At 37.7% G+C, this 11,981-nt stretch overlaps 1 protein-coding gene across 2 annotated transcripts in view; it reads left to right on the forward strand.

Moving 5' to 3' along the window:
- Nucleotides 1–10,812, forward strand: part of LOC306987644 (5-hydroxytryptamine receptor 3C-like) — a 34,923-nt gene extending 24,111 nt beyond the window's left edge. Inside the window, exons 1-10 of one of the 2 annotated variants that reach the window (XM_079592093.1) lie at nt 5,076–5,175; nt 5,634–5,700; nt 6,194–6,366; nt 6,847–6,891; nt 6,986–7,092; nt 7,346–7,515; nt 7,603–7,769; nt 7,911–8,121; nt 9,015–9,206; nt 10,004–10,812. In XM_079592093.1, the coding sequence (XP_079448219.1) occupies nt 5,146–5,175; nt 5,634–5,700; nt 6,194–6,366; nt 6,847–6,891; nt 6,986–7,092; nt 7,346–7,515; nt 7,603–7,769; nt 7,911–8,121; nt 9,015–9,206; nt 10,004–10,302 (1,461 nt within the window). In that variant the 5' untranslated portion in view covers nt 5,076–5,145 and the 3' untranslated portion in view covers nt 10,303–10,812. Of the gene's footprint in view, nt 1–5,075; nt 5,176–5,633; nt 5,701–6,193; nt 6,367–6,846; nt 6,892–6,985; nt 7,093–7,345; nt 7,516–7,602; nt 7,770–7,910; nt 8,122–9,014; nt 9,207–10,003 lie in introns of those variants that run through there. The other variant, XM_079592092.1, reaches the window with a different exon arrangement.
- The last annotated feature ends 1,169 nt before the right edge of the window (nt 10,813–11,981 follow it).

An 11,981-nucleotide genomic window follows, 5' to 3' on the forward strand; every position in this document is an offset into this window, starting at 1 on the left:
TTCTTACTGTTGTTTGAAAAACGTGTTTTTTTTTTATAAATGAATCAACAAATATGCATGATTTCTGTTTAAAAAAAATATATATATATATGTACATATATATAAATGAATCAGCAAATATGTATGATTTCTGAAATGTGCAACTTTTTTATATTTGAAAGACCTGCCTTTATCATAAAAAAAAAACTATAGAAAAAAGGCGAACCAAGACTTGACCATGATCTTTTCAATGATTCAAGGATGGCAAGTAGACAACACAAAACATAAATTGTTACAACATAAATGTTAAAGGGATACTCCACTTTTTTTGGAAATAGGCTCATATTACAACTCCCCCAGAGTTAAACAGTTGAGTTTTACCGTTTTCGAATCCATTCAGCCGAACTCCGGTTCTGACGGTATCACTTTTAGGATAGCTTAGCATAGATAATTGATTCTGATGAGTCCAGTAGCATTTCTTTCAAAATGACCAACGAGTTTCAATATTTTTCCTATTTAAAACTTGACTCTTCTGTAGTTAAACCATGTACTAAGATCGACGGAAAATGAAAAGTTGCGATTTTCCAAGCCTACAGTATATGGCTAGGAACTACTCTCATTCCGGCGTAAGAATCAAGGAACTGTGCGGCCGTACCATGGGTGCAGCAGGCGTAATGATATGACGAAGCACTTGCCGTCAACAAGTTTGTTGGTATTCGGTGTAACATTACGGTAGAATATACCCTCGACTTACTATCACAGCCCTTTACTACGCACAGAACCATGGCTAATCGCACAGGAAACCTAATTTGCCGCCTAAAAACTACACAAACTTAGTCCCGGTCATGTTGGAAGTTACCGAGCTGGGGACTATTTTCAGGTGCTTCGTCATATCATTACGCCTGCTGTGTTTTTACAGTAGCCTATAATATGCAAAGTACAATTTTCTATAAAATAAAATCTCTGATTCTGTTCTTTTCTGTGACATTTAAGGGTGACATAGGCCTACAAAAACTATTTTAGGTCTAAAACAGTTTGGATAGTTGTTAATATGAGAGTTATGAGACATTATTTAAGAGATTTAAGTATTGTGTTACATGATAGCTCTCGGCAACTTTCACTTTTAAAAACTCTATTTTGTGACAAAGTAGTTTAACTTGCATGACATAAAGAGTGTCATAAGTCATGTGCCACGCATAGAATTCGAGGCAGTAACCAAAAAGCTCATGGTTCCTCCCTGAAAGTTAGGTTAATGTAGCAATAGTTAAATAACTGGATTCTCTTAAAGATACAATATGTAACAATTTTGTAATAAAAGATCCAAAAATCACTTGGACAGTGTGATATATTTCCTGCAGTTATGTACTTACAATATCCCAAAAGTCTCCAAAGATTTTTTATTTCAGAGAAATTCCAATTTTAAATAATTGTCCGTCCCGGAAAAAAATGTCGCTTGTCAGTGACGCAATATCCGCACTATCCTTGGTTTCCGCAATATCACGTGGACATATGCGTTAGTAAAAAAAAAAGTTCCTCTAGCCGGGACAAGAACTCGGGTCTCCCACGTTATATGATGGCACACTTGCCCATGACACTATCGTGATGCGATAGCTTATATCAACATTATAAATTATACAAGATTGTCGTCCGCGTCCCCGCACCCACGCATGTAATAGCCTATTATGATTTCCGTCATTATTGTATATTCTGTACAAGTCAGTGACCGAGATTATGGCAGTGCAATTAAATACAATCGGATATCTGTTGTTAAAAAATATTAAGCCATTACTTGCAAATGTCCGTTCAAATTAAATTTTACTACGATTGGTTTGAACACGTAAAACAACACTTCATTAACTATGAACATCCTAAAACTACGCAGCATTAACCTAACAAATCATTTGACAAATAGCTGTAACAGGATAATATAGCATAACATTTCGCGTTCCTTCCTTGTAGTTAATTCATTATCATGACATAAAATTTCGCGTTCAGACCAAGCGGCAACCTCCCCGTCTCTCTCTTGAAACCAACACGGAAGTGAATTAAACGCCAATTCATCGACTGGCCGCTTGAGGCTGGCTGCAGAAGGGAGTCAAATCTGCATCTCCCCCATGTTAAAATGCCCAACTTTACAGCAGAAAAAAACATGTTTACAGCCTGGTTCTCTCTGTGGCTTTGGTCTATACAGCTAATTTTGCCCTTCTTAACAACTGTGAGGGGGGTGCATTTTTTTATAACTCACCCGTTTAGTTGATTAATATTTAAAGTCCTGCAAAATTAAGGGTGTGTCCACTTTTGAGTGACAGGTGGATTCCCGCTGATGTAAATGCTAGCCGGTTAGCCGTCACTTCACCTCAGCAAATTCCAGCCGCTGATCTTGCCATCTCTGCCGTGTTTGTGCTTTTTTTCGGGATTATTTCATATAACGTTAATTTAATACACCCATTACTTCGCCCACGGCTTTGGATTCCGCCGTTATCGTCGAGTGTCGTTCGAGAGAACAACCAGCGCTGTATTCCAGTTGTTTTCCTCTGTGAACACGCACTGATGGATGTCTGACAATTTCGTTGCTTTTTGGAGTTTTCAGATTTAAAAGCGTCTATAGATATAAAGGCTACACTCGTTCTGCGGTGCCGTTGCTCTGGACAGATTGTAACATGCTTATGTACCGTCAGATGAGATCCTACGGGTGTCTGTGTTTCTCCGTCCATGCAATAAATGCACATCCTTGAATGAGCGCGGATTTCTAGTGCATTTAACGTTACTTGAACTTCTTAGGTAATATATCTATGTGTTGACCCATTTGAGAATTGAGATGCGGCCAAAATCTGAATTTAAAATGGACTGAATAATAAAGCTCTCTACGAACTTGACGAGCGATGCCGCGCTGACGGACCATATACTGTAATAAAAGAGTGACTGACATGTATGCACATAATCATGGTCACACACACACACACACACACACACTCTCTCAGAATAATATTGTAAAGTTACTGCATAATACATTTTCAACTAGCAGAATAGCTGTACAGAATCACGATACACAGCCTCACTTGTTGTAGCTATGTCTTTTAACTATTATAATATTTCGAAGGGCAAAAACAGGACCTTTTAATTGGCATTCTGATTTTAATCATCAACTGTCAGTGTCACTTTAGCGCGAGGCCCTGTGCAGTCGCAGACTTGGTAATGTGAGTAGCATATAGCATTAGCTCCCAAGCCTGCGCTAACCATGGAGCTAACTCCATAGAGCTGGTAAGTCCCGCCCCCTCCGTAAAACCCCGCTGGACCTCAAAGTTGAAAAACCGTCAATGCAAGTGAATGGGAGAAAATAATTATTTTCTGGTCCCGTTCGAATTGTGCCATGAATGTGAACATATGTTGTCTGTGAATTTTTTATATAATCTTTCATGTTACAAGTTTGACAGTATATGGTATGATTCGTCGGCTAGCAGTTGTGGAAAAGACATAACGAGAAAGACTACATGTCGCCTATGTGACGTCACCCCATAAAGTTGACTTACCCGTGGTTTTCGCCAACCTCAACGATTTTGTCCTCTCCCTGAAAGAAGGCGGTGAAGTGCACCAAAGACAGCCATGTCTAGCGGGATCCGTGAGCTAGAGCCGTGAGCTAGTGGTGTTGACGTTTCAAACGCGCCGAAAGCAGCGAAGAGTTGTAGTCCACAAAGTGCTCTCACACAAAGTCTACCCGTATCAAACTTATACCCGCTAAATTGTAGCATTTTTCACACGAAAGATTATATAAAAAATTCACAGTCAACATATGTTCAAATTCATGGCACAATTCAAACGGGACCAGAAAATTATTATTTTCTCCCATTCACTTGCATTGACGGTTTTTCAACTTTGAGGTCCAGCGGGGTTAGCGGAGGGGGCGGGACTTACCAGCTTTATAACGTCGCGCTAGGTGGGCGTGGTTTCAGATAGCCAGGCTCCTCAGCTCCGCCTCTTTGCCCATATTCTGTTATCCGGGAGTGACGAGCGGTGACGCGAGGCCAAGATGGCGACGGCCGGCTCCGCCCACTTTAGGCTTCAAAAATGCTCTTCAGAAACCTACGGGTGACGTCACGGACACTACGTCCATATTTTTTTACAGTCTATGGTTCAGACGTACAAGTAATACAAAAACTAATAAATTACCTCATCCGTGATCATGATTCACTTGATAATGACTGGTGCATAGATGTATACACTAGATGTCGCCTTGGCTACGGCAGTTCATTGGAACGAATGTCTTTAATGCGACTTCTAGTGTATATATATCTATGCACCAGTCTGCGCACACGTCACACAGAAGGAAGCGCCCGCGCCCTCAGATCACTTGAACATGGCTGTGTTACAAGAGGTAAAAACGATATAAATACTGTTCGTTTTCTCACACAAACCGCTCGTTTCGTGTCTTAGGCCATCAATGTGTACTTACATTTACGAGTCATTAAATCATGTTTCATTTGGACTTCTCTGTGCATGCTCTTTGAGGTGGACCCCATAGACCTGCATGGTATGACTGTCAGACAACAACGGTTTGACCTAAAAATATCAAAATTGAAAATACTGTGGAAACAAAGACACCTACATCTTGGATGCACTTGAGGTAAGCTAAAACATATCAAATAATCCCTTTAATTCCATACGTCTCTGGATGTTGAAAACGACATCTCCCATCGTTCCACTCTCCTTCATAGCGTCATCAAGATTCGCCTTTGTTATTGTTGGAAACAGCGCCCTCTTGTGGCTCAAAATCTTACATACTGTAGCTTTAACCGTGTTTTTCAAATGCAGGATTTGTGATTTTATTGTGGGGTAGGGGGTTCAAAGGGGGTCTCGCCCAGGGTGTAATTCAATGTAGAACCGCCACTGTAAATCCTTAATATCAGTTATTCCCTTTGCCTTCATATGGAAGCACCAGATAAACCACCATATTTGTAAAGTGGGATTTACACGACATGTTTTGCTTTGCATATTATTGGCTTCTCAGACTTATGGGATGCACAAAAATATCTAGGCAAATCAGTGTTGGTATATAGTTTGACACAGTATTTAAATCACAGACTCACAGACATAAAACTGTAAGTTTAATAATACATTTAATTGTATAGCATACTCATTGCCAACTGTTTTCAGATTCTTGAGAAGGTGATGGCTGTAGCTTTGCTCTCAAGATCATGGGTAAGATATAGTCTTATAAATATTCTGATATTTTTCTGAATGTTTTTAAAAACATAGAAGCAAGCACATTTCATGAGTATTCTGTATTTGTTTTTGGGATGTTTACATTACATATGTAATGAATATGTTTAATGTATTTAATATGTAATCATTCCAGAAGCAGTTTACACATTTAGATGTTTGTTATGATATATGAACATGTTACACAACACATAATATGTACGCTGTAGTGTAAAATGCTACTCTTTGAGTTCAAATGTCTACTAGACATCAAATATTCACAAATATTAAAAATTGTTGTATTAAAATTTTCATCACATTTTATAAAAGCAACATTATAATGGCAAATGTACAGTGACATTTCAGGTAAAATAAATTTATTAATTATCACACGTTGACATTTTAGATGTGGAAAGAAGAACTTGCTAATCCAAAAAATATCTTTCCCATCACTACAGGCTGCTGAATACACAGCTAGTCTTCCACAATTCCGGCTCATCATTATCTACATTCTCCTAATGCAGTGTAAGAAGAAATTAGATTCTCATTAAAAATAATACAGCTGCTGTTAATACACATCAAATCATTTTCACATCACTTTAGTTAAAAAAGCTTTAATTAACAAGGTAATTAACAAAGTTATGTAATGCTTAATGTTTGCATACTGTTGTTGCTTGTGTAGATTTTAGTATGAAAATGCATGAATCATATGTGAAGGCGAAGGAATTGTTCATACAAAACTGAAAATTCTGTCATCATTTGCTAACACTCGACTCATTTTAATGATAGATTCTTTATTTTATTCTGGGTGAGAAATTTAAGTGATCAGTTGATGATCTGCCAAGCATTATATGACACATTAAATAAAACGATGTTTGTGTAATGCCATTCTAGAAATGTATTATAAACTGTAAGCTTTTTGGTCTCAAATTCAGACAAAAAGATGTTTAATTGATCACTTATTTGCATAAAATGTTTCTCTTGTTATTTTGTTTGATATATTAATTTATTCTTACAGCACTTTTAATGAAACCTGCAGGGACTATCAACTGCTCTGAACCGACTACAGATGCTCTTTTAAAAGCCCTGAAGGAGAACATCTTTGGCAAAACTGAAGTGCGGCCAGTTATTTACCCGAAAACTCCCACAAACATCAGTGTGGGCTTCACTCTGTATGGAATTTTAGATGTGGTAAGTTTATTTAATATCACTGGCAATCAAATGTGTGGGAGTTAAGACAAAATAGTGAGCCGCTGTTGAGCAGAGCAGAGTAGAGAATAAGAAAGCGGGCAGAAATACAAGCAGATTTTGTCAAGCTGAAGCAAAATAGCTTCATCTGTATGGATAGGAAAAATAACGTGACGACAGGGCTGAGTGAGGTTGTGTATTTCAAGAAGTGGATGGGGCCAAGCATTGAACCCTAAGGAATCCCAAAAATTTATAACTTTATAAAATTTATAACTGAAATAATTAAAAAAAACTTTACTGTTTAAATCTTTTCATTTAAAGAGCACTTGCTTTTCCTGCTCGCCTTTGCTGTCATATTGAGCTGGTTTGTGATTGATATTTTAGAATTCAATCAATCAATTAAGAAATAAATGTTAAGGAGTATGTCTTTAGGCAATTGTGGTGGGTAAAATTATATACATTCTTATTTTTGTTTTCTTTCAGGATGAAAAAGCTCAACTATTTGACTCGTACATTTGGGTGTATTTGGTAAGACCTTCTTCAGCCTTTTTTAAGCATTTAAAGAAGTGAGATCCCTCACTATTTCGTGCAGCCTTTATTATAAAGATATTTTGTTTATTAGGTTTGGAATATTGAAGGTTTGAGTTGGGATCCTGCTGAATGTGGAACAGACAGAATCTCACTGCCAAGAAAACAACTGTGGAGGCCTGATATTGCCATCAATGAATTGTGAGTTCGAAAGTATCAAGCTATTATATTTGATTTACTGTATGTCAATGCTGAGTATTGCAAATAAATCTGAAATCTTTCTCCTGCATTTCATGAAATGTTACAAGACTTTTTGCACTTTGGTACATTTGACTAAAAAGCATACTCAAAAGTTTTTAATAATTGTAATGGGTAATATAACAAATGCCCTGTAACATTTGCATACTACCCTTTCCTAATGCTGCTGTCTTTTTTTCATTTTTTTCCTTTAAAGCATGGATGAAAATAAAGTCCCAGACACATATTACCTCTATGTCCAACATACTGGTAAGGTAATGGATGATCTTCCAATTCATGTGATCAGTTCCTGCAACATGGACATCTACACCTTTCCATTCGATATTCAGAACTGCTCATTTACTTTTAATTCATACAAGCTCTATGGTAAGTTGGCTTGACTGGAGGATAAATTTTCAGTTATAACTACATTTGTGACCCCGTAATCTCTCATTTGTTTGGTATTCTCTACAGCGGTGGATGTGCAAATGTCTTTTATTGTACCAGTGGAGGAAACACTTAAATATTCCCTCGAAGCAATGCAAACTAAAGGAGAGTGGGAGCTAGTCACCATGTTAGCTGAAAAACCTACACTACTTCCTGAAGAGCTAAACTATTCTTTTGATACAATCATTTACTATGTATGTACACACAGAAGTTACATTTATATAACTTGGATAAGGATAAATTAGGATAAAACGTTTTCCTTTATATATATTTTTCTTTAATCAAATAAATTTTATTTGGAACATATATTAAAGTTTTTATATTTTATGATTCAGATCGTTCTCAGACGTCGACCCACCATGTACGTGGTGAACCTCCTGATTCCCAGCTGTTTCCTCATCGCTGTAGATCTATTCAGCTTTCTTCTACCACCTCAGAATGTGGATCGATCTTCCTTCAAAATGACCCTCATCTTGGGTTACACTGTGTTCCTGCTGCTCATGAACGACCTGCTGCCCGTCACAGGAAACTCCTTACCTCTCATAAGTTTGTATAGGAGCTTTTTATTGTAGTGTTTTTCATAACTAGGCATGTGACAAGAGTCAAGTACTTATTCTGGCTGCACTGTAAGAAAAATGCTCAAGTTAAGTAACAGCTTGCACCAGTGCAACCCTTTTTTGGCATTAAAAAACTAGTGTCAGGATTTACTACAAACATGCAGTAAGAGATGGTTACACTTTATTTTAATGTGTCCCTGTTACTGTGTAATTATACATTTAAGTACTGAGAAATTTTCATTGACTACATGTACTTACTATTGGGTTAGGGTAGGATTAGGGTTTGGTTTGGGGTAGGATTAGGGTTTGGTTTGGGGTTAGTTTGTAATTGCATGTCATTTTCATGTTTAAAGTTTGTTGGATCAAATTCAGTGTGTAGCCAGATTTAACCAGTTGAATTGTGGAATGTTGATAAAATTTCCTATTACAATCCAATGTCCAAATATGTAAATTATAGCCATATAAAGGGCGTGGCCCCGTAGTTGCTGCTTGCAAGAATTTTCTCTACTTGTATTAATTTATTTGGAATGCCAGAGAAAGACGTTAATTGAGCATATCGATTACCAAGCCACGATATTTTTAATTCGCTGCGACCCTACACTAATTTGCGCTGCTCTTGGTAGATTTTGATGGTCATTATGGACACGAGCTGGCTACATCTTTAATTTGCACATTGTCAGTAGATCTCCCGCAAAACTTTCCACTCCCATCTGTGCTTTTATGGGATTGCAGTCTAACACAAATGTGCCCTGGTTTATAAATCTGGCCCAAAATGTCCTGTCACTTGTCACAGTCATTGCTGGTTATGACAGTTTTAAAGCATATGTTCCTTTCTTGCCAACCGGCATTCATTTTGAAATTTTCTATCCAATCTCTTTCCAGATGTGTTTTTCTCTCTCTGCTTGGCACTGATGGTGGCCAGTCTTCTGGAGACAATTATTATCATAAATATTCAGTGTGGCTCCAGTAACTATGGACCGTTACCTCGATGGGCCAAGGTGCTTTTCCTCAACTACCTTGCTAAACTTGTTTTTTTAAGCAAGAAACCCAGTGAACAAAACTGTGGTCCTGAAGGTGAGTCTTACATGCAAAATGAAATGTGTCTGCCTAGTGTTGTTTATAAAATGAAAACCTGCGGATGATCCCCTGTGGTGACACCACAGGCTAAAGTTTTATTAAATTGTTTTGAACTAGTCATTTCCAAATATCACTAATGGCTCGTTTCCACCGAGCAGTGGAAAGTACCCTACAGTACGTAATTATTTCCGTTTTCACTGTCAAAAGTCAAATCCAGGTTGTGAGATCCATTCCACCCCGCCAGGAACAGCCTTTCCTCGGCTAGTCGTTCTGACATTTGCCGTTGACCCAGACGTCTCTGTAGTGGTTAAACATGAGATATAATTCGTCTTGGGTAGACCTAACGGGAGAACTTTGGTCTCGTGAATCTATAATTTGTTCCCTTGCCAATCGTTTTGTATATTTAGGCTATTTAACTTTACCGTTGTAACGTTAGACTAGAGTGCTGACTTTGTATGTTTGACTAAATTGTTTGCTTTATTTCTTATTGTATAGTTTCTTGTACCTTTTACTTATACTTTTATAATGGCTATTATTGATAAAAATGGAAATTTAACAAAAAGAGACAGGGTTGAGTTTTGTCATTTTTAACTTTCTTACAGTGAAGATGATCACTGTAATGTTGTTTAGTACAAATGCACATATTGCCTGGACCATATTAATGTTTTACGCAAGCCGGATCAGGGTTTACCGTCCCGAATCGTACTGTACCGTACCGGTGGAAACGAGCCATAAGAGTATTCCATTCATGTATAAAAATGTATTCATGTCAACAACTTATCTTGTACCTGTAGAGCACAAAACTGAGACCAAACGCAGTGATCCTGTAGTTGACACCCCTCCCACCGAAGAGGTCTATAACACAACTCCTACTCTTCAGGAACTGAGGAAGATAAGCCACGAGTTACTATCCATCCGTCAGCGGGTCGATAAACATTTAAAAACTGATGAGAGCACAGATGAGTGGGTACATCTGGGTGAAGTCATTGACCGCTTGCTTTTTGGGATGTATCTTATCTTTCTCTCAGTGAGTTTCATCACTATTTTTGTAATTTGGCTGTCCTGGTACGGCAAAAATACATCAGTGGTATAAATGAACTGCATGAAAATGATTGCTTTTAGGTGTATAGCATCACTGAACCTGTAAAAATGTTGCCATTTATTAAATTAAATGGTCTAATGAAGATTTTCTGCCAATGTTAAGTTCTATATTTGTTTCTATTGATTTTTGTAATCCAACAGATTAATCAGTATAAATGCATGTTGTAGGATGTTTATTTTCAAAAGTACCTAGGTAATAAGTTTAGTAAGTTATGATAGAATGACTGATTCAAGAAAGTGTCTGACAAAGAGTCAGTATAGCAGTGGAAAATTAATTGAAAACTAAAGCACTGTAAAAACATTCTTATGTGTTAATATTACAAATGGCTATGCAGTTTTAGATAACTGTATGTTAACGGGAGTTTATATATACAGTAGATACAGTTCATGGTTTCGGTTTTTGGTCTTTTGAGAAATCACTGGTTGGTTGGTAAATGGTAGAAATATTACAAAAATCCTTCTTACTGTTGTTTGAAATAAGTGATTTTTTATATATAAATGAATCAACAAATATGTATGATTTCTGTTTGAAATAAGTGAAAAAAATAATAATAAATGAATCAACAAATATGTATGATTTCTGAAATGTGCAATTCAATGATTCAATAATGTTTTTTTTTTGTATGAGTATTTGTATAAATATGTATATATATATATGTGTGTGTGTGTGTGTGTGTGTGTGTGTATATACACAAACACAAATACACAGTATATATATTCAGTCTAGTCTTTAACTTTTCATTATAGTTCTTGTATTGTGTGGTGTGTCACATGTACAAGGGTGTCACTATACTGTATCTTGATTAGTCAAATTTATTCACAAAAAATACATACATACTGTGATTACAGTGAAAATTGGCATTTAATTTGAGCTTTTCAGTTACCATTATAATTTCCTCCCAATCTAAAAAACAAATTGCTTTGGTATTCAATGCCTTGGTGCAGTGGGGTCATAGATAACCCCAGACGTTCCCCTACAAAGTGGAACTTTAATGCTGTGTCATGGCATTGACGCTATGGGAAATTTAATACCAGCGAAGAGTCTGCCCCACAGACAATCTGCACAGACAATTGTTGAGTGCAGACTAAACCTGGGTCGACCCTGAAGGACTCGTGATCCTAGGGTTCTATTTGCATCCAAGCAGTGAAACCTGGGGACCATCCTGCCACAGCACATACATCATGTAAGGATGCACCCCTAGCAGGAGCCTTAGAAGACGAGACACACCTAGTGGAGGGGGCCCTGACCCCTAAAGGTGAAGCCATGACAGAGAGCCTCATAGGAGAGGGTGATGGAGTCTATGATCCAACGCGAAAAAAGCTGTTTGGTGACCGCATTACCTCTGTTGTGGCCACCAAAACAGACCAAAAGTTGAGAGGATCTACGCTACTGGCCTGAGCGGTGGACATAGATCGTCAAAACAATTGGAGGCTTTCTTGCTCTGGCATCTCATGAGGCGAAATAATAAAAAAAACATTCAGGATAACTGGCTGACCAGCCACAGAGGGTAGGCTACCTTAGCGTTGTAGTCAGGTCTAAGGTGCAGTATAGCTTTGACATCACCTGGAGCAAAATACATGGAGTGTGAAACCATACCAACGCTGCGGGGGGTTTCGGGAACAATCGCGCTCGGGTTTGAACCGCAGCAAACGAGCCCAGTGTAAAAGCCC

This window comes from Phoxinus phoxinus (genome assembly GCF_949152265.1).
Source record: "Phoxinus phoxinus genome assembly, chromosome: 20".
NCBI classification, from domain to species: domain Eukaryota; kingdom Metazoa; phylum Chordata; class Actinopteri; order Cypriniformes; family Leuciscidae; genus Phoxinus; species Phoxinus phoxinus.